At 52.7% G+C, this 22474-nt stretch overlaps 1 protein-coding gene across 3 annotated transcripts; it reads right to left on the reverse strand.

The window, feature by feature from the left end:
* Positions 1-2773: 2773 nt before the first annotated feature.
* LOC100501228 (PLAC8 family protein) lies at positions 2774-6042 on the reverse strand. 3 transcript variants are annotated; one of them, XM_035966019.1, is made up of 4 exons: positions 5919-6042; positions 5635-5748; positions 5087-5496; positions 2828-4726 (listed from the first exon to the last, which is right to left on the reverse strand). In XM_035966019.1, exon 4 carries the CDS (start codon positions 4649-4651, stop codon positions 3029-3031), a length of 1623 nt encoding a protein of 540 aa, XP_035821912.1. In that variant the 5' UTR covers positions 4652-4726; positions 5087-5496; positions 5635-5748; positions 5919-6042; the 3' UTR covers positions 2828-3028. The 3 variants fall into 3 exon arrangements, with proteins under 3 accessions (NP_001309425.1, XP_035821912.1, XP_035821913.1); NM_001322496.1 differs by having other exon boundaries at positions 2774-4726; positions 5087-5748; positions 5919-6011; XM_035966020.1 differs by having other exon boundaries at positions 5635-5928.
* Between the last annotated feature and the right edge of the window lie 16432 nt (positions 6043-22474).

Consider the following 22474-nt stretch of genomic DNA (forward strand, 5'->3'; position numbering starts at 1 on the left):
GAGACAAGAATCAAAATCAACCGAACCATGCCGTGCTGCCATCGCCAGCCAATCTGCTTGCGGGGATGGCGGAATGCTCGGTTCTTCCTCCCCACGACAGGACAGACACCGACTCGATCGAGGACGAAAGGCTGGCGGCGGCGGCGTCTGGTCAATTCGTTCGTACGCAACTCGCGCGCACTCTGGAGCAAAGAACCAGTCCTTCACCATCATGCATGATGAACCGACACCTAGTCCGTATCTCCAACAGTTCTTCTCTGTCTCTGTCAGTGCACCGCGCCGTGCTTCTTTTCGCGCAAGCAAGGCAAAACGCCGCGATACGGCACTCTCGTCGTTAAATGGTTGCTAGCTAGTAGTAGACGAGAAAAGACGCGAGACGTACGGGCGAAGACTCTGGGAGCTTCCGAGCTTGCTTTTGCATGGACAGCGTTCGTTCACGCGGCATCTGATCTGACGAGTGCGGCATGGCAAAGGCACCCCATGCATGCCGCAGCTGCATGCACAACTGTTCAAACGAACGACCGCCGCAAGCCAGCGTTCTGGCGAACGAGCCGGCGCGACGGGAACGGGACGGACGGCCGTGCCGTTCGGGGAAGCGGCGGTGCAGGCCAGTGCCTGCAGCGGATGTCGGGGCCAATGGAGGCAGGTCAGCCGAGACACGGTCACACGGCTGAATCAACGCCTGCAGAGCAGAATTGGTCAAGGATGGAAGGCTACTAGGACGCTGTTAGGCAAGGCAGCCTGGTGGACACGTTCTCAAACAGCTGCGTGCGCGTGTTTATCATGCGCTGGTGTAGAAAAGCTCAGAGTGATTGAGTGATAGCTCTTGCGGAGTGCCCTGCTGACGGCTTCCTCCGGGGTAACCTTCCCTGTCACCGTGGCCTTGTTTATCTCCGTCTCGAGGTGATAGCTCTCCATATCTGTATGCGCACGACCGCAAGCATGGTCAACAGCACAAGAGCTCAGAGCGAGCGGTTTTTTGTGGTGTAGGAAAGAACCGGGTTGATGGCCGGCTTGTTACCGTCGATCGTTCTGATCGCCTTCTTGATGGCCTTGACGCACCTTTCACAGTGCATTCCAACCTTCAGCTCCACCACCTGTGGCCATATGAACTTTCAGTCTTACCCCTGTAAACGTGATAGGTAAACTTCTAGATGCATGTGATTCAGGTAATGAACAGAGTAGCCGATGAGGAAAAAAAAACTCGCAGCCATGGTTCCTGGGGAGTGAAGCCGGAGAGGAATTGTGCCAAACTCAAACAGCCTTCGAGTAAAGACACCTGCCTCTCTACATCCTGGAGCTTATATAGCTGCATCCGTGCCTTCCTCTTTTCTGCAAGCAATTGGAGCTTTCTTTTTTCGCCACCGTTCAAAATAAAGCATGCAACATGCACTTTGCAATGGTTCATGGGGTCAGGCACTTCATGCTGTAGTATTAGAGAAATAAGCGACATGCTTTCTACATATTTAAATAAATTAAATATTCTAATTCCGAATAAAACAAGCATATAACTCAGACAAATGTCATATATAATTATTGCAGCAATGAACAATAGCAATTCTAGAACATGTAAACATGTAAAATAGCATCTCAGGTCCATTTTATAATTAAACATGGCTTGCAGATGAAGAAGGCAGATTAAACAAATAAACATGATTGTTTATCTTAAAGTATTGCTCTCAAAATAGCGGGTTGCTGTAATAAACAGCCCTCCAACGCTAATAGGTGATCAGAGATCCTCGACTAACGTGACAGCCCTATCTTACCAAATCAGGGTTTTAGATCAGATGTAATAAGCCTAATAATCAAATCTAAATACTAATACTAAGGAGCTGTGTACTAAATAAAATAACCGAATTTAACACAGGTAAACAACCTTAACAAAGAGAGATTTAATTAGGCACAAATAATATCAATGCTGAAAATGATAATACACTAAAACCCGGACTGTCACGTTGTCTCACTACACCGCTATCATCATCGAGCACACAAATCCGCCCACAACAGTGCAATCACACCCAAGTATTTAATACTAGCAGATTGCACAAAATTAAACAGTAAATAAAGTGAAACAACGAATAACTCACAGCACGTAGATTGTCTACGTGGGAAGACCAGCTCAGCGAACACAAGGTTCTGTCCTAGAAAACCAATTCCGCCGCCCACGTCCGGGCCTACACGGCGGGAGGTTGACGGAGATACTAGAGCCGCTGCCGGAGCCGAGGGAGACGTCCACGGCACCAGCCCGAGAAGACGAACACCGCGCAGCAGGGAGCCCAGACACCATGCCACGGTGGACAATAATCAGAACAGACAGAGCACCACACAGGTGCACTGGTGAGTCAATGGGGCACAGGAGAACCTCGCTGCACAAGAACAGCACCACCTCCACCTTCTTCCTCCAGCAGGATTAACACCAGAACACCAAGAATCGAAGAAATCGATCCAAACCGTGACTGGAACCAAGAGGAGGAATAGAAACAGAGAGCTGGGATTTTTGGCGAGTTGCAGAGCAGGGAACAAGTCTCCATACTTAAGGAACCGAGGGAGAAACGGTTGCAGAAGGGCGGCGTAGAGATCGGCGAGCGCAGAACTGCTCGTCTCCAGAACGCCGCCGCCACCCTGCCTTTTCTCCGCTCGCTCAAGCACGGCTGCTGCTGCCCTAGAAAACATGCCTCTATGGTGGGCTGCTCGGCCACTGGGCCTTGAAGCGGCCCACCCAGCTGGCTCTTTTTTTTTTTTTAATGATAAGGTGAAAACACAAAATCGGACAGCACTTCACACTCTAAAAGGAGCACTGGAAAACAGCCAAAGGCCACTACAGGACTAGAGAAGATAAGAATATCCTTTTCAACTGTCACCAACCAATAATATAAAGTTACTGATTACATTAGCCGACTTGCACAATTGCTCTATAAGAGGCTCAAGCCTGCTGTTGAAATCAATCGGTGTAATAAAGTGTATGAAATTTTTTTCCTGTTAGCCTGCACCTCTAAAACATCAGTTTAGATATCTCTGGCATTATCGCCTATTCGTTCCATCGTCCTTTTAATATAAAACAAGCTAAATCACTAAGCAACTGAACAGCTAAATACCATAACTCAAACCATCCTTCAGTTGCGGGTCCTTCATTTGCCACGACTTCTGAATCGATCCCTTCCCTCTCCCCACATTCTATTACTGGTTGGGTGGGTGGGATCATTTCACCATCCACCGTGAGTTTGACATCGATACCGTTCGCCTCTTCTACTCCACAAGAGACCGGCAATTCGGCCGTATCCACTGATCCCGCATCAGTCTCCACACCATCGCCGTCCATAACTTTCTCATAGAAGCTGCCGTTCTTCGCGTCGTATAGATTCCCCGTGCGCACCTCCTGTGCAAGCACGCAAGGCCAGCAGAATAGCCACTGCGTGTAGTCTGTTAGTGACGCCGATCCGAAGCACCACCTGCTTCTGGGCAGCCCAAATGTCTTCCTCATCTGGATCCTCCAGAAACCACCGTACAGCAGACCAAAGAAACACAGCACGATCCCTGCAGCGCCGATGAAATCACCGAGGACGTAGTTGTGGATGTTCATTGCCGTGACATTGAACACCCAGAACGGCGCAACACACAGAAGCAGGAAGATGACCGTGTGCACATACATGTTGCCGAATCCAAGCCGCTCCATGTTCCACCCAAACACGCAGAACGTGCAGAGGAAAGAGAGGTAGCATGCAGTGGGGTCCTCGCTGCAGTCAAACAGCCCGCCAGCCCATGCGGGATTGCTCACCACAGTTCCTGTTTCAGGCGACTCGACGACCCGAACCGTGCCTGATTCATTGGTTTCTTCATCAGACAGAGCATCGTTGCCTCTGCCAAGAGGACTGTACACTGCGTATAGCCCAGCAAAGACTGGTGCAGCTATGCCTAGGATGAAGAAGAAGTTGTCGGCAAAATCAGAGCGTGATGTGCTGGGGTAGCCCCAGTACAGCCCACAATCAGCATACTGGCATAAGCAAGTGATGTGGAGGAGGGCAACCACAAAGGATATGTGTGCTCGCTCATTTCGACGGGGCATCTCATTCTTGCAGTAAACTTTCCTGAGCTTAGCAGCGTCCTCTGGCAGCCACCGGCAGAGGAGAACAGTGTGGTGGATGAAATTTGGGTGCTCGTATAAGCTCATGAGGGTGAAGAGGGCGTTAAGTATTTGATTGTCGATCTCTATCCACTGGTTCCTTAAGGGCTTGGAAGGGAATGCGTCGTTCAGCAGTCCCAACATTAGTAAGACTAGCATGCCACCAGAGGCACCAACACAGAGCAGCCATATTAGGAGAGCTATGTTCATAGGATGCTTGAGCCATTTCTTGCATACAGTGAAAACTGAACTCCAGTGGATCGTTCTGATGAACTGAGCATGAAGGCTGCCATGGGCGCCAGTGGATGGAAGCCGGAGTTTTATCAACGGGGAGCAAAGGTTGATCTTCTTTAGCCACTGCACCGAGGGAGTGGCTTCCAGGAAATCAAGAAGCCGTCGCTCATGACGAGCTGCACCTTGCGTTGGTCCATCATGAAGAGCAGGAACTGCGATATGATATTCAGCCAGAAACGGTGAACCTGGATCTGAGCACGGCACATCTTCTATATCATCTTCAGTGGTCCGAGCCATTTATGGAGTGACTGAGGCTTGTGCAAGGGCACAGGATGATTCACTCGGACCACTTTATTATAGAAATTACAGCATCTGTTGCATAAGTGAAAAGAAAAGTGATTTAGAATACTGGATTCCTGAATTCAGTGTATGAGAAACAAATAACTGCAAGAGCAAGACAACATCACAAATTGGGCATATATCCTTAAGAGAGGGGAACCATGGAGTGGCCTCTGGCAAGGGGATGGTTGGACTAGCAGACTACTACGTTCAGATATTTCAGTAAATCTATAGTTGAGCACATGCCGGTAGACTTATATTTGGTATTGTACACATATAATATAGGTGCGACATGACAATTGATGAGTTCCATGATAGTATTACCCAGGTATGAAGGAAAAGTGGAAAGATCTGTGAGTTGCCTCAATGGCATAGGCACAAAAAGAAGCGTACCTCTATTGAATGGAGCTAAACCAGAGAAAGGAGTCCCCTCGAAATGGTCAGAGGGAAAGCTGCGCTAGACTGATCAGGATCCGTAGAGCCACACACTCGACTAACGGCACCTTCACCTAGATCCACCGTGAACCTGCAAGGAGTTTCCTAGATCCATCGTAAACCTGCAAGGAGCTTGCGATGAACACTGGACAGTTGTGGAGGAACCCTGAGCTTGGGGAAAGAAGCGAGCAGAGTAGTCAGTTGACCCTCAATTCCTGACGAATGGCACCGAATTGTAGTCCGGTGAAAGGAAGAAAAACTATTCCTTCGGAGGAAGTCTGCAACTTCAGTTCCTTGGACCATACAGGCTTTGTCAATTGTCCCGTGCAAGTACCTCGCGAAGAAAGCAGTTGGGCAGCTTCACACACCTGACGTCACTCCAAAGCAACGCCAACGCGATGAAATGGTTCGTTCCATTGGGCGTGTGGCCAAGGTAAGCGCGCTAGATGTGGTGGCAAGCAGGTCAATCTTGGGCGGCGAGGTGTGTTGGAGCTGGGTGCGCTTACCAAGCAATGTTCCCGGGTCAGACGAAACCAGCCGGCGTTGAAAGCAGGGAAAGCACCTGAATTCCGCAGCCGTCTTCGCGCCGCCGTGCTTTACGCGAGGCCACCGAGGAGGCACTGCAAGATTGACCGTCAGTAAGAACTGATGCTTCCTCAAGATCCACTGCTTCTCCACCGACTGGTCTGGCAGGTCTGCTACTTTGACGAGGCATGGAAACAAGCGAGAGACACGGACATTGCGAGCAAGACCGACGAGAGAACGGGAGGGTTTGGACGCACGCGCGCACCTCGAAGTCCAAGCCTCCGATTCTCGAACACTCCGCGGCGAATATTACCGGTCTCCGTCCTCAACGAGCATAGTCGCGTTGGGGGAGGAGCGAATAGAACCGGAGGGAGGTTTTTCCCAACCCAGATTGAGTAACTTTACAGAGCAACTTTACAACCTAACGTTCCCTCAATCAGCACCCTCCAGCTACCATCTGATGGCTATAGAGATTTCCAAGCTAGCACTCTGGCTTTTTCCATTGCCCCACGCCAACAAGAGAAGGACGCGGGAACAGCGTCGCATTTAGTCGCGTTCCTGCCAACTTGCTCCGTACTGCTCGCGCATCCGCCGCGGCGGACTCCTCGCTGCCGCTCCGCGCCGTTTTCCTCACTGTTGCCGTGCGGCGTCGTCTTCCTCAGCACCGCTCCTCTGCCGCGCCGCCTGACGTCCGCCTGGCTGCGCCGCCCGTCGTCCGGTGCCCAGCCGCGCCGCCCTCCGCGCCTCTCCTGGAAGAGTTCTCTCGTGTCAGGCTATATCCAGGTACAAGATTTTTATATTTTCTGGTTTGTCAATTTTTTTGGGTTACAGAACTAGTTGATGTGTGTCTCAGAGAACAAATTTGTGCAATTGTGAGTGGTGTACAAGGCCATGGCAGAATTAAACAAGGGGACTCCTAAAGTTGGTTTAAGGTTCAAAAGTGCAGATGAGGCTTGGCAGTTTTGGTTGGCATATGGTGGTCACACAGGCTTTGATGTGAGGAAAAGATACACAAATGTAAGCACCTTTGATCGTAAGGTGACCTCATGCAGATTTGTTTGTTCCAATGAGGGCTTCCGAAGGAAAGGGCAAACAAATCATGTGCCAAAGTGCTTTAGAGCTGAAACAAGAACTGATTGCAAAGCTCGAATGAGCCTTATATTGGATCGAGGTGCAGGAAATTATGAAGTCACAGATGTTATGCTTGAACACAATCACCTTCTTCACTTGCCAGAAACTCGGCACTTGATGGCATCGCAGAGAAAAATTTCAGAATTGCAAGCTTTTGAAATAGAGACTGCGGATGATTCTGGAATTAGACCAAAAGCTGCACATGAGTTGGCTAGTCATCAAGTTGGTGGATCACTTAACCTTAGCTACACTTGCCGTGATAGCAAAAATTACTTGCAAAGCAAACGGCAGAGGGATTTGGCTTATGGACAGGCTGGAAGTATGTTGAAGTATTTTCATGACAAAATTGCTCAAAATCCATCATTCCAATATGCTTTGCAGTTAGATTGTGAGGAGCATATAACCAACATATTTTGGGTTGATGCAAAGATGATTCTTGACTATGCACACTTTGGTGATGTGGTTACATTTGACACTACTTTTGGCACCAACAAAGAGTATATGCCTTTTGGTGTTTTTCTTGGGCTAAATCAGTTTAGAGAAACCACTGTATTTGGTGCTGTACTTCTATTTGATGAAACAGAGGACTCATTTATATGGCTTTTTCAGACTTTATTAGCTGCACATAATGGAAAACAACCTAGAACTATCTATACGGATCAAGATGCAGCAATGGGAAAGGCTATTTACAAAGTATTTATAGAATCATATCATGGGCTGTGTACCTTTCACATAATGCAGAATGCTATCAAACATTTATCTTCAGTGAAGGACAAAGAAGGAGAAGGAGAAGGAGAAGGCGAAGATGAAGATGAAGATGAAGAAACTAACATTTTATCCGATTTTAGTGCTTGTATGTATGGTTATGAGGACAAGGCAGAATTTCAAGAAGCATTTGACATTATAAGATCTAAAGTGCATAAGCAAACATGGTTAGATAGTATATACAAGGTTAAAGAAAAATGGGCTGAATGCTATATGAGAGATGTCTTAAGTTTGGGAGTGCGAAGTACACAACTAAGTGAGAGCTTCAACAATGCACTGAAGAATCATTTGAAATCAGATTTTGATATTATTCGTTTTTTGAAGCATTTTGAGAGGACAGTGGCAGATAAAAGAGCTACGGAATTGGAATCTGAATTTGAGGCAAGAAAAAAATGCCAAGAAGGCAAATGCACACACCTATGTTGCTGCAAGCAAGTGAAGTGTACACTCCAGTTATTTTTGAAGCTTTCCAAAGTGAATATGAAAGATCCATGGCTGCATGTAGTAGATTATTAGATGATGATAAATATGCTATTGCTATTGGGAGATTCCATGGTGATTTACAATTTGAGCAAGAGCGCATAGTGATAAGTGATCCTTTGAACCAAACAGTTTCATGTAGTTGTGGAATGTTCAATAGGACTGGAATATTGTGTGCACATGGTCTGAAAGTTCTTGATTTGATGAATATCAAGATATTGCCAACACATTATGTGTTAAAGAGATGGACTAAAGCAGCACGTAATGGGAGTGTACAAGATAAGGAAGGAAGGAATGTGGTAGCAAACCCAATGCTGGAATCTCAACTTCGCTACAAGGACTTGTCTCATAAATTTCTCAATTTGGCACATAAAGCTGTTCACTCTCCAGAATGTTGTTTGATGATAGAAAATGCACTTGATTGCCTTGGTACACAGCTAGAGGATAAACTCAATGCATCTACTTCTACTATGAGCAACCCATGCAATGACCAAGAAAATGTTGAACCAAATGTCCAGCAAGGAGATGACTTGCTTTGTGCTGCACATTTGAAGAAAAAGGAGGTCAAATCCAAAAATTCAAGGAGAAATAAAAGTTGGCTCGATAAATTCAACAAGAGGAAGCGTAAGCCAACAAAAAAAGGAGCACAGGTACGTTAGAAACTTTATAGTGTGCAGCCAATATATGTTACTGTAATTCATTCCTTAACTTAATTAAATTGCCACTGCCAGAAACAAAAAAAAGTGACGGAGTACAACCCCAAGTAGAAGTGCAGAATGGTGATTGCAATGAAGGAGCAATTGTGGAGCTTCAAGAATGCAATGTTATTGACAGTTTGGGAAGTTTTACCCAGCTGATAGCAGCTCCAAGTTATGATGGTGGTATTCTTAATGATCACGATCTGTTCTAGTTTGGACATGTTGGTTACATAGTATTTTGGGTAGGGCTAACTATAGTCTTTTGTGGCCTAATTGTATAAGTGAAATGGCCTAACTATAGTCTTTTGTGGCCTAATTGTATAAGTGAAATGGCCCAAGTATAGTCTGTTGTGGCATAGCTAAGTAGGCATGTATTTCTGCTTTGAACCCTGGGATCTACAGTGTTTTGGCTGTGATTTTGTTTGCTGTATAATTTTGCTCGGCTATAATTCTTAGTGTTGTTTGGGCTACAGCAGGACTGCCTGTACAACAGCCCACAAGCTGTTGCTTGGGAGTGCTGGAGTCACCCGTTGCAGGATGGAGACTGAAGCAAAGTTACGTTGTAACTTTGCTCAGCAAAGTTACTGAATCTGGATCCGGTTTTTCCCGTCGGACCACTTTTACCATCGGCTGGGCTAGAATTTCTTTTTTTTGCTTATTCATTCTTCTTTGAGATTGTACTTGTTAGACTGGTTGAAGGCCCAGTACCTCGCACCAAGTCCGTGCTATCCCTACGAGCTAAGTGTACATACTTAGCGACGATATTTATACATTTAAGGTAGATCTTACTTAAATGAAATTAATGTTATCTGAGTGCGTTAGCACAACACTGGTGTATAAGTACACATGTCTAAGGCCTTGTTTGGTTTCATTAGCCCTAGAGCTAAATTTTAGTACCTGGACTAAACTTTAGTCCCTATCCTGTTTGGTTGTAGGGACTAATTAAATTCTGAAAACTACACAAAGTCTAAAATGCACTTGCCTGTACCGTTTAGCTCCTGTGTAGTAGCTAGCTCATGTGTAAAAAAACTGGACAGTACATTTGCATGTAGCCGTGTATAATCTACACAAAAACTGGGCAGTACGTTTACACAAAGATTGAACACTACAAACGTTATAACACTACACAAAGACTGAACACTGCAAACAATATAATCTGTTGAAAATGTTACACGCAACCGGTCCAAAAATACTTGTCCAAATGCAAGAAGCAGTACATTTTTGTAATATTTATTACACACAATAATCATTACAGTCTATTGAACAAGCCATCTGCTATCCAATCACGAAATTGATTCATATTCCGATCTTCTTCTCCTTGTACTGAACCTGCTACTTGTTCTTGTTCTTGTGTACTTGACTCACCAACTTCAGGCACATAATTCTCATCATGGTCACACAACTCAAAATCCTTATCTCCCAAAAAAACTCTCCCTAATGAAATTGTGAAGTGCCATACACCCCATAATTATTCTACTTTGTTTTGCCATAGAATATCTAGGGAGATCTAATAGAGTCCTCCATTTCATTTTCAAGACACCAAATGACCTTTCAATTACATTTCTAAGTGAAGAATGTGCATAATTAAAATTTTCTTTTCTACCTCTTGACATTGGACCTCGACGAAATTCGGGAAGATGGTATTTTGTACCTTTGTATGGAGCAAGATAGCCAATACAGTTTGGATACCCCGAGTCCACAAGATGGAATTTCCGGAGGATGTGGAAACCTATCTCCATATTTTCCAATTGCATCTTTGAAAACTCTCATGTCATGAACTGATCCTGGCCATCCAGCCACAACAAAAGTAAACCTTATATCAAAATCACAAACGGCCATGACATTCTGTGAAGTGTACCCATGTCTTCCAGTATATTGAACTACTTTGGTAGTAGGAACCACAACTGGGATATGTGAGCCATCAATGGCTCCAATGCAATTGTCAAAGAAAGGGCTAAATCTAGGTGACTGCAACCTTGGATGAACACATGCAAACTCAAGATCTACTGGCCTAATGATGTCTGCTGCTAGTTTGTTTACACTATTTGAAACTTTGTCAAATTTTCTACTACATGTTTCTAGTGACCTACAAAATCGATCTTCTGCCTGCCGAAGTGACTGAGGAGCACCGCAGATCCATAAAAATAGACCCAATGCCTCTAATGATGACGTTCGTCTAGTGCTTGTAAGCCCATAACATTCAACAAGCACACTATGCAATTTATCGAACACGTTCCTTCTCATACTAAACATGTTATAGCAACTAGCTCTATTACTGAAAGGGAAATAGGGTCAAACCTTTTCCTATATGATTTTGGTGGTTGAATTGCTCAACACAAATGATTGGACTAACTAGTTGCTCTAGATTATATGTTCCACAGGTGCCAAAGGTTCACAACAAACCAATACAAAATTAAAAGAAAGGGTTCAAAACAAAGGAGCAAAGAAAATAGAAGGCTGCCCTGGTCTGGCGCACCGGACTGTTCGGTGTGCCACCGAACAGTGTCCAGTGCACCACCGGACAGTGTCCGGTGCACCAAGGAGATCAACTCCGAACTTGCCACCTTCAGGTTTCTGGAAATCGCACCCCGCTATAATTCACCGGACTGTCCAGTGTAGCACCGGACTGTCCGGTGTGCCAGCGGGAGCAACGGCTACAGTGCAACGGTCGAGTTCAACGGTCGGCTGACAACGCTACTGTCGGGTACCATAATTAGGGGTACCCCAACACTCCTAATCGCGGCTGGTAAACACCCTCAGACCAACTGACGGGCGCGGTTCAAGTCAAGGCTTCGTCTACCCAAGGGACGCGATCTCACCCGAGCCTAGCCTCGGGCTGGAGCAGTAGTCCCAGACGAGTTCACGCCTCGCCCGAGGGCCTCCTCAGGCAGCGGGCGCCTCCTCGGCTCTCCCAAAGCCCGGCTCGGGCAGGCTTCGTTGTGAAGCAACCTTGGCCGGACCGCCTCACCAACCGACCGCTTCGCAGGCGCATTCAATGCAGGGGATGCCTGACGCCGTATCCTAACACACGCGCCTCAGTCGGCCAGGCTGAAGTGACCACAGTCACTTCGCCCCTCTCTTTTACTGTTCGATATGACGGGAAAACAGCGCTGCTCGCCCCTCTCCGACTGCCGTGCCAACCACCCAGGAGAAGGCTGACAACAAGTCACGATCAACCACCGAGTTCGGCCTCGGGCGCAACAGGAAGCTCCGCCTCGCCCGACCTCAGGCTCCGGCCTCGGGAGGAGGTCTCCGCCTCGCCCGACTCCCGGACTCGGCCTCGACCTCGGTCTCAGGAGGAATCGTGTCCTCGCCCGACCCCGGCCTCGGCCTCAAGAGAAGTCTCCGCCTCGCCCGACCTTGGGCTCAGACCGACCGCGCCAACAGGGGATACATCATTACCCTATCCCTAGCCTGCTCAGGCTACAAGGAACAAGACCGGCGTCCCATCTGGCTTACCTTGGCGACGGGTAATGATGGTGCCCCGCGTGCACCATGATGCTGGTGGCTCTCAGCCCCTTACGGCAGCAAGGAGACGTCAGCAGGATCCTTGCCGCACTGCCAGCTGTGCTCCTACAGGACTCAGGCGCTCCTCCGACGGCCACGCTATCACGTGTACAGGGCTCAAGCTCTATCCCGACAGCCACGTTGGCATGTACACAAGGCTTAGGCATCTCTCTGCCGGACACGTTAGCGCATAGCTACACCCCCATTGTACGTCTGGACCCTCTCCTTGAGTCTATAAAAGGGAGGTCCAGGGCCATCCTAGAGGGGGGTTCGCGCGGGGGGAAGGAGCGAACGAACAGGCTCCCTCTCACTCTCTCTCTCCCTCTCGCGACATGCTTGTAACCCTACTACGAGCGGCACCCCTGGTGCAGGATAATACAAGGCTTGTCCCACCTCTTGTGTTCCATCCCGCCCCAACCCATCTAGGCAGGGGCACGCAGCGACAATCTCACTCGTCAGTCCAGGGACCCCCCGGGTCCGAAACGCCGACAGTTGGCACACCAGGTAGGGGCCTGCTGCGTGTTGACAAACGCCTTCCCATTGAGTTCCAGATGGGGAGTCTTCAGCAACCTCTTCAGCCCGGGACGGTGCTCCACTTCGGGAGTCTCGAGTTCATGTCCCTCGACGGTAGCTACGACATGGTACTCCTCCCCTCGCGGCGCGACGACGGCGACGGTCTTCGACTCGCCCGGCGGCGGCGAGCTCGGCGACAACATCTCCCCGTAGCAGAAGAGGAGCACACCGGTCATCCCTGCCACCCCCCTCGCTGGAGAAGGCGGAGACAGGGCAACCATGGCCACGTAGGAGGTGGCACCTTGTCGGCTGTCGCACCAGAGCGAGTCGACGACGCCGGTGCTCCCCCAGGGGACATGTCAGGCATTGTCCTCGCACCTGAGACAACCGGGTGTCAGTTCCCCACAACGTGTCAACCCCAAGCGGACTGATGAGGCCAGCACCCTCGCAAAGGATCTGTTGGGCGTTACCCTCGTAACTGAGATGACGGTGTGCTCCGCCCCGACGCGACTTCACCACCGTCCATCGACCAAGAGGTACCGTCTGTTTTCCATCCCGTACCCTTTTGATTCAGCTTCGATCCACCTAGCGACCCCGCTACGGTGAGCGCCTTCGTAAAGGCATATCCAAACCTTCCGGGGTACCATATGTGGTCGACCTAGGACCGACTGACAGCTGTCTCAACCTTCGGGCTGGCGGGTTCTGAGGAAGAGGACGACCCTGACTTCGGTTGGGAATTCTCTGGCCTCAGTGACCTCGGTGCCATGTGGGACTTCATGTCCGCATGTGACCACTGTCTCTCCGATTGTTCTGACGATGGCCATGACCTTGACGACGAGGGATACGACCCAAGTCGCGAATGTTTCCACGTCGATCAGGGAGATCACAACGAAGGCAACCACCTCGGTATGCCGGAGGTTGACGATCCCCCTGGGCCCGCATCTCGCGTTTGACATCCCGTGGGAGCTAGTTGTGGTCCCAGTCCCTGCGAGGGGTCAGGACATACAGCTCGAGCAAATCCGTGAGATGCAGGCCCAGGTCGACGGGGAAGTAGGTCAGCTTGTGTAGCTCCGACAGAACATCGAGCAGGAGTGGGCAGGCCGAACACTCGCCGGAGGAGCCTGTCATCGAGCCCAAGACGTCCAACGCTGCATCATCGACAATGCCAGGGCAGTGCTGTCCCCGACCGTTAATGGGTCCGGCCAGGACCTAGCTGCAGCGGCGATGCTACATCGAGCCATGCCGGAGCCATCCACCACCGAGGGACGGCGTATCCAGGGCGAACTCAAGGATCTCCTGGAAGGCGCCACAGTTCGACGAGCCGAGAGCTCCGCCTCCCGGAGGCGAGCTGACCCCTCGAAGCATCACGTAGTGTCCTCCCGACGCATGCGGGAAGCCTCGGTCCATCCCGAGCGCACGCGGAACGAGGCGCCTGCTGCCCGGGATCGCCTCGGCAACAAGCACCACCATCTCGACCGTCGAACCCGCCTCGACGAGAAGGTGCGCCGAGGCTACCATCCCAGGCGTGGGGGACGCTGCGACAGCGAGGAGGATCGCAGCCCCTCGCCCGAACCACCCGGTCCGCGAGTCTTCAGCCGGGCCACACAACGAGCGCCGTTCCCCGCCCGTTTCCGAGCCCCGACTACCATCACCAAGTACTCGGGGGAGACGAGGCTGGAGCTGTGGCTCGTGGACTACCGACTGGCATGCCAGTTGGGAGGGGCGGATGATGACAACCTCATTATCCGTAATCTACCCCTTTTCCTCTCCGACACCGCCCGAGCTTGGCTAGAGCATCTGCCTCCTGCGCAGATCTCCGACTGGGACGATCTGGTCAAGGCTTTCGCGGGGAACTTCCAAGGCATGTACGTGTGCCCTGGGAACTCGTGGGATCTCCGAAGCTGCCGCCAGTAGCCAGGGGAGTCCCTTCGAGAGTACATCCGGCGGTTTTCAAAGCAGCGCACTGAGCTGCCCAACGTTACCGACTCAGATGTCATCGGGGCTTTCCTTGTCGGCACCACTTGCCGAGACCTGGTGAGCAAACTGGGGCGCAAGACTCCCACCCGTGCGAGCGAACTGATGGATGTCGCCACCAAGTTCGCCTCGGGTCAAGAGGCGGTCGAAGCCATCTTCCGAAAAGACAAGCAGCATCAGGGAGGGCCGAAGAAAGACGCCCCCGAGGCGTCCGCCCAACGGGGCACGAAGAAGAAGGCCAAGAACAAGTCACAAGCGAAACGTGACGCCGCCGACGCGAATCTCGTCGCTGTGGCCGAGCACAGGAACCCTCGGAAACCTCCTGGAGGGGCCGGCGCATTTGACAAGATGCTCAAGGAGCCGTGCCCCTATCACCAGGTGCCCGTCAAGCACAACCTCGAAGAATGTGTCATGCTCCGGCGCTACTTCCATAAGACCGGGCTCCCGGCGGAAGAGGGCAAGGGCCATGATGACAACAAGGAGGGCGGCAAGGAAGGGAGTTCCCGGAGGTCCACAACTGCTTCATGATCTTTGGCGGGCAGGTGGCGATCGCCTCGGCTCGGCACCGCAAGCAGGAGCGCCGGGAGGTCTGCTTGGTGAAGGTGGCAGCGCCAGTCTACCTAGACTGGTCCGACAAGCCTATCACCTTCGACCGAGGCGACCACCCTGACTTCGTGCTAAGCCCAGGAAGGTACCCGCTCATCGTCGACGTTAGGCTCTCCAAAGTCCTCATGGACGGAGGCAGCAGCCTTAACATCATCTACGCCGAGACCCTGGAACTCTTGGGGGTTGATCGGTCCGAGGCCCGGGCCGGTGCAGCACCCTTTCACGGGATCGCACCTAGAAAGCGTATCCTCCCCCTCAGGCGGATCGACTTACCCATCTGCTTCGGGACTCCTTCCAACTTCTGAAGGGAAGCTCTCACCTTTGAGGTCGTCGGGTTCCGAGGAACCTACCATGCGGTGTTGGGAAGGCTGTGCTACGCCAAGTTCATGGCCGTCCCCAACTACACCTACCTCAAGCTCAAGATGCCGGGCCCGAACGGGATCATCACCGTCGGATCCACGTACCGCCACGTGTACGAATGCGACGTGGAGTGCGTGGAGTACGCTGAGGCCCTCGCCGAGTCCGAGGCCCTCATCGCCGTTCTAGAACGCCTCTCCAAGGAGGCACCTGACGCGAAGCGGCACGCCGGCAACTTCGAATCAGTCAAGGCGGTCAAGTCCGTCTCTCTCGACCCCAGCAACGACGCCAGCAAGAAAGTCCGGATCGGCTCCGAGCTCGACCCCAATTAGGAAGCAGTGCTCGTCGACTTTCTCCGTGCAAACGCTGAAGTCTTTGCGTGGAGTCCCTCGGACATGCCCGACATACCGAGGGATGTCATCGAGCACTCACTGGACATCAGAGCTGGAGCCCGACCCGTGAAGCAAACTCTACGCCGTTTTGACGAAGAAAAGCGCAGGACCATAGGCGAGGAGATCCACAAGCTACTCACGGCAGGGTTCATCAAAGAGGTATTCCATCCCAAATGGTTAGCTAACCCTATTCTTGTAAGGAATAAGGATGGGAAATGGAGGATGTGTGTAGACTACACTGGTCTAAACAAAGCATGTCCAAAAGTTCTCTACCCTCTACTTCGCATCGATCAAATTGTGGACTCCACTGCTGGGTGCGAAACCCTGTCATTCCTTGATGCCTACTCAAGCTATCACCAAATCAAGATGAAAGAGTCCGACCAGCTCGCGACTTCTTTCATCACACCTTTTGGCATGTACTGTTACACTACAATGCCATTTGGTTTGAGGAATGCAGGCGCCACCTACCAGAGGTGCATGAACCACGTGTTCGGAGAACACATCGGCAGAACGGTCGAGGCTTACGTCGATGACATCGTTGTCAAGACGAAGAAAGCCTCCGACCTCCTCTCTGACCTTGAAACGACATTCAAGTGTCTGAGAGCGAAAGGCGTGAAACTCAATCCCGAGAAGTGTGTCTTCGGAGTCCCCCGAGGCATGCTCCTGGGATTCATCGTCTCCGAGCGGGGCATCGAGGCCAATCCGGAGAAAATCGCGGCCATCACCAACATGGGACCGATCAAGGATTTGAAAGGAGTACAGAGGGTCATGGGATGCCTTGTGGCTCTGAGCCGCTTCATCTCACGCCTTGGCGAGAAAGGCTTGCCTCTGTACCGCCTCTTAAGGAAGGCCGAGCGCTTCACTTGGACCCCCGAGGCCGAGGAAGCCCTCGGAAACCTTAAGGCGCTCCTTACAAACACACCCATCCTGGTGCCCCCCGCTGCAGGAGAAGCCCTCTTGATCTACGTAGCTGCAACCACTCAGGTGGTCAGCGCTGCGATCATAGTCGAGAGACGAGAAGAAGGGCATGCACTGCTCGTCCAGAGGCCAGTTTACTTCATCAGCGAAGTGCTTTCCGAGACCAAAGTCTGCTACCCGCAGATCCAGAAGTTGCTCTACGCAGTGGTTCTGGCACGATGAAAGTTGCGACACTACTTCGAGTCTCATCCGGTGACTGTGGTGTCATCCTTCCCCCTGGGGGAGATCATCCAGTGCCGTGAGGCCTCAGGTAGGATAGCAAAGTGGGCGGTGGAACTCATGGGCGAAATGCTATCATTCGCCCCTCGGAAGGCCATAAAATCCCAGGTCTTGGCAGACTTCCTGGCTGAGTGGACTGACACCCAGTTACCAACAACTCCAATCCAACCCGAGCTCTGGACCATGTACTTCGATGGGTCACTCATGAAAACAGGAGCAGGCGCTAGCTTGCTCTTCGTTTCACCCCTCGGAAAGCATCTTCGCTACGTCATACGCCTCCATTTTCCGGCATCAAACAACGTGGCCGAGTACGAGGCTTTGGTTAACGGGCTGCGCATCACCGCCGAGCTAGGTGTTCGGCGCCTCGACGCTCGTGGCGACTCGCAGCTTGTCATCGACCAAGTCATGAAGAACTCCCACTGCCGCGACCGGAGGATGGAAGCCTACTGCGACGAAGTCCGGCGCCTGGAAGACAAGTTCTACGGGCTGGAGCTCAACCACATCGCCCGACAGTACAACGAGACTGCGGACGAGCTAGCGAAGATAGCCTCGGGGCGGACGACGGTTCCCCCGGACGTCTTCTCCAGAGACCTACATCAACCCTCCATCAAGATCGACGACACGCCTGAGCCCGAGGAGGCCTCGACCCAACCCAAGGTACCCTCGCCCGAGCCCGAGAAGGCCTCGGCCGAGCCCGAGGTACCCTCGGCCATCGAGGGGGAGGCCTTGCCCGTCGAGGGGGAACAAAATGGGGTCACACCAGATCCGAACTGGCAGACCCAGTACCTAGAATATCTCCTCTGAGGAGAGCTTCCCCTTGACGAGACCAAAGCTCGGTGGCTGGATCGGCGCGCCAAGTCGTTCGTCTTGCTGGGTGATGAAAAGGAGCTCTATCACCGTAGCCCCTCGGGCATCCTCCAACGATGCATATCCATCGCCCAAGGACAAGAGCTGTTGCAAGAAATACACTCGGGGGCTTGCGGCCACCATGCAGCACCTCGAGCCCTCGGGAATGCCTTCCGACAAGGTTTCTACTGGCCAACCGCGGTGGCCGACGCCACTAGGATTGTACGCTCCTGCCGGGGGTGTCAATTCTATGCGAAGCGGACACGCCTGCCCGCTCAGGCCCTGTAGACGATACCCATCACCTGGTCGTTTGCTGTGTGGGGTCTAGACGTCGTCGGTCCCTTGCAGAAGGCACCCAGGGGTTTCTCGCACCTGCTGGTCGCCATCGACAAATTCTCCAAGTGGATCGAGGTCCGACCCTTGACCAGCATCAGGTCCGAGTAGGCGGTGGCGTTCTTCACCAACATCATCCATCGATTCAGGGTCCCAAACTCCATCATCACCGACAATGGCACGCAATTCACCGGAAAAAAGTTCCTGGACTTCTGCGACGACCACCACATCCGTGTGGATTGGGCCGCCATAGCTCACCCCATGGCGAATGGGCAGGTGGAGCGTGCCAATGGTATGATTTTGTAGGGACTCAAACCGAGGATCTACAACGACCTCAACAAGTTCGGCAAGCGGTGGATGAAAGAGCTACCCTCGGTGGTCTGGAGTCTGAGGACGACGCCGAGCCGTGCCACGGGTTTCTCGCCGTTTTTTCTAGTCTATGGGGCCAAGGCCGTCCTCCCCACGGACTTAGAATATGGCTCCCCGAGGACCAGAGCGTACGACGACCGAAGCAACCAGACCAGCCGAGAGGACTCACTGGACCAGCTCGAGGAGGCTCGGGACGTTGCCTTACTACATTCGGCACGGTACCAGCAGTCTCTGCGACGCTACCACGCCCGAAGCGTTCGACCCCGAGGCTTCCAAGTGGGAGACTTGGTGCTTTGTCTGCGACAGGACGCCCGAGGGCGCCACAAGCTCACTCCTCCCTGGGAAGGGCCCTTCATCATCGCTAAGATTTTGAAGCCCGAAACATACAAGCTGGCCAACGACCAAGGCGAGGTCTACAGCAACGCTTGGAACATCCAACAACTACGTCGCTTCTACCCTTAAGATGTTTTAAGTCGTTCATGTACCACGCTCTCTTTACATACACAACGTCTAACCGTCAAGGAAGGGTTGGCCTTGCCTCAGCAAAGCCCGACCCTCCCTCGGGGGCTAGAAGGGGGAACCCCCTTTGTGTCAAAATTTTCCTCGGAAAAATTTTCTACCAAAACGACCTTCGTGCTTTTGACTTCCGTATCGATAGCGGGATCCTGAAAACGACAAGAGTACACGTAAGCGGCAAGGCCGACCGAGCCGAGGAACTCCTATGCCTCTGGGATACGGATACCTCACTCATCACCTTCCGCGAGAAGTAACTCACGCTCGGATAAGTGATCCTGCTACCGAACAAGTCCAAACACTCGGGTAGAAAACAACTTTCGTGCCTTCTCGACTGTATCAATAACGGAATCCTACGACCAAACGAGAGTACACGTAAGCGGCAAGGCCGACCGAGCCGAGGAACTCCTACGCCTCCGGGATACGGATACCTCATTCATCACCTTCCGCGAGAAGTAACTCTCGCTTGGATAAACGATTCTGTTACTGACAGACATGTCGTGATGCTCGAAACGAGAGGAAAGAAAACACAGCTTTTTAACACGACGATAAAGTGTTTAGGCCTCAGCGGCCGCGAAAAACATGCGCATGCTATAGACAAACTGTTCCTGCAGGTTCAGGCATCGGCAGGAGAAGCAGCAGCACCCTCAGCGTTGTTTCCACCCTCGGCGGAACCTGGCCCGGCCTCAGACGGCGACCCGGGCGAAGGGACCTCCACCCAAGGGAGGACGCCAGCACCGCACCAACGGATGTCTTGGCCAAGCTTCAGCTGCTGCTGCCACATCTTCCTCGGCCTGGGAAACCGCCAGCTCCCGGGCCGACGAAGTCTCTTTTCGGGCCGGCTCCGCCTCTGTCCGCACCAACACCGCTGTCTCCGGCTCTGGCTCATCGCAGAGCAGCCGAGGGTCCTAAAAACTGAGCAAGAGAGGCCTAGAGTGGCAAGGCCGACCGAGCCGAGGGACTCCTATGCCTCCGGGATACGGATACCTCACTCGTCACCTTCCGCGAAAGGCAACTCACGCTCGGTTAAGTGGTTCGGCTAGCCAACAGGCAAGTCCCAGTGCTCGAAATGAGGAAGAAACACAGCTTTATACTCGAATACCCAAATGTTCAGGCCTCGACAGCCACGAAGAACAAACACATATACTTGGGGTAACTATGCTACATAGACTTAGACATCGGCAGAACCCTCGACGGTTCTCCCGACCTACGACAAATGTCTAAGTACTTGAAGCGGTTACATTTTGCTTCGGCAAAAACCCAGTATATCCCCTTACAAACGGGACTCTGGTTCCACTCCCGCGGGTACGAACAACCTCCACACCGGAGGGCCTGCGGGATAATGAACTCCGGGTGGCTCGCTGGCAACCGCTCCATCAGCGACAACAACGACCTCCACCTTGGGCGGCTAAATAGCAGCAGCGATGACCTCAGGATAGACGCTGCTGTGAAGAGGCCCTCGCCCACATCCCAACACGAGGGGTGAGGACAAGCCGTTAAGGCCGAAGAGTCGGAGTGCGCTGTCTGTGGGATCGAACCCACCGACACCTCGCCGGTGAACAGCGGCTGCCCCAAAGCGCACCGGCAGGTCCTCACTCCCGTCCTCGCCGAGGCCGTCCCAGAACACGAGTACCGCCCTCGCGGCATACGACGTGCTAGGCGACCCCCCAGCGCAGCTGGCGGTGCGAGGAGGACCTGGACGTGGCCAGCCCGCGCGCGGCACGACTGCCGCCCGGATGAAGGACGGAAAGCTGCACCTTGGCCAGGGAGCAGCAGTTCGCCTTCCCCCGCATGGCTGGAGGACATCTCCGCAGGGCTGGAGGATGCCCTTCTCCCCCGAACGCTGGGGGAAGAAAAGGGTCACCGACCCAGGCGGAGGCAACCCCCCACTCGGTGCGCTCCTCCGCCTCAGCCCGGATGAAGAAGATCCTTGAAGCTGATGGCGGGGCGGAGGCCACAGCCTGACTTGCTTTTCCCCACCAAACTGACCATTGGTGAGGGAATGCAGCCGGGCTGCACGACGAAAATCCTTGAAGCCGAGCGGTGGCTGAAGGGCGCTGATCTCCACGAGGTCGCGCTCCTCCAACGACATCAAGAAGAAGGCGACGCTAGTGCACCCCATCCGGGGGCTCGAAAGGTGGAAGGGCGCAATGCATGAGGGGAGAACGAAGGCATGGCCACTGCCCGGGGGATCGATCCCCTTTTATAGGCAGACCTCCTCACTTGCCCCCCTTAGCGTCACGGGCAAAGTCTCCACTGACATACTCCAGGGTTCTCCCCCTACGACACGGGGGCTGGGTCCCACGCGTCATACAAGCTGATCCGAAGCGCGAAGAAGGCGAACCGCCGCACGCGAGTCATGCAACCGCCCCACGGTTACAGGCGTTCTCCCATCTTCGCAGAAACCGGTGGCCGAAAGGGTGGACTGCCACACGACAGGCATCCAACCGCACCATGACTGAGCGCCCTTTCGGCTTCGACCACACCCGGTGGACCAGCGCAAGGGAAGCGGGCCCGCATGTCATGTAACCGGCGCGTCGGTTACGACGTGCAAGAAACTACACTGCCACCTGCGCCAATGCCACGCCTCCTCGGCTGCAGAACCAGTACCGCGACTCGAGGCGGCCCCGCGCGCGACCCAATAGTGCCAATTGAAGGCGACGGCCACGGGACAATCAGCCGTGGGGATAGGCACGACGGTTGGCATGGCCAAAAGTGGGCTGGCAGTAATTGCAGCGGCAGACGAGCAGAAGCAGCGGTCAAATCGCCTGCAGGCTCGCGTCCCCTCCTGAAGCGACGGGAGAGCCCTCTCCCACGGCGTGAAGACGACGCACCCGTGTCCCGTTCCTCCAACGGCTCGCACACGCAACGGGCGCCACGCTGATCGCCCATCCCGTCGCATTAACTCCCCGGCAGAGCAAGCGACACCTCTGGCAGGTGAGGCGGGCGTCGCTTCGCCTCCGCCATGATGACCGCATCAAAAAAGGTGCGCCACCTTATTTAAATTCATATACTTCCCCTCCTCCTCTCTCTCTCTTGCTACAGGGACCTGGAAAGGGGATGTTGTGGAAAGGATCCTTCTCGGCGAAGGAATCGGGCCCCGAGCCCATTACTGATCAGGGGTTCGAAGGCTAGCCCCT

This window comes from Zea mays, chromosome 3 (assembly GCF_902167145.1).
Source record: "Zea mays cultivar B73 chromosome 3, Zm-B73-REFERENCE-NAM-5.0, whole genome shotgun sequence".
NCBI lineage: Eukaryota > Viridiplantae > Streptophyta > Magnoliopsida > Poales > Poaceae > Zea > Zea mays.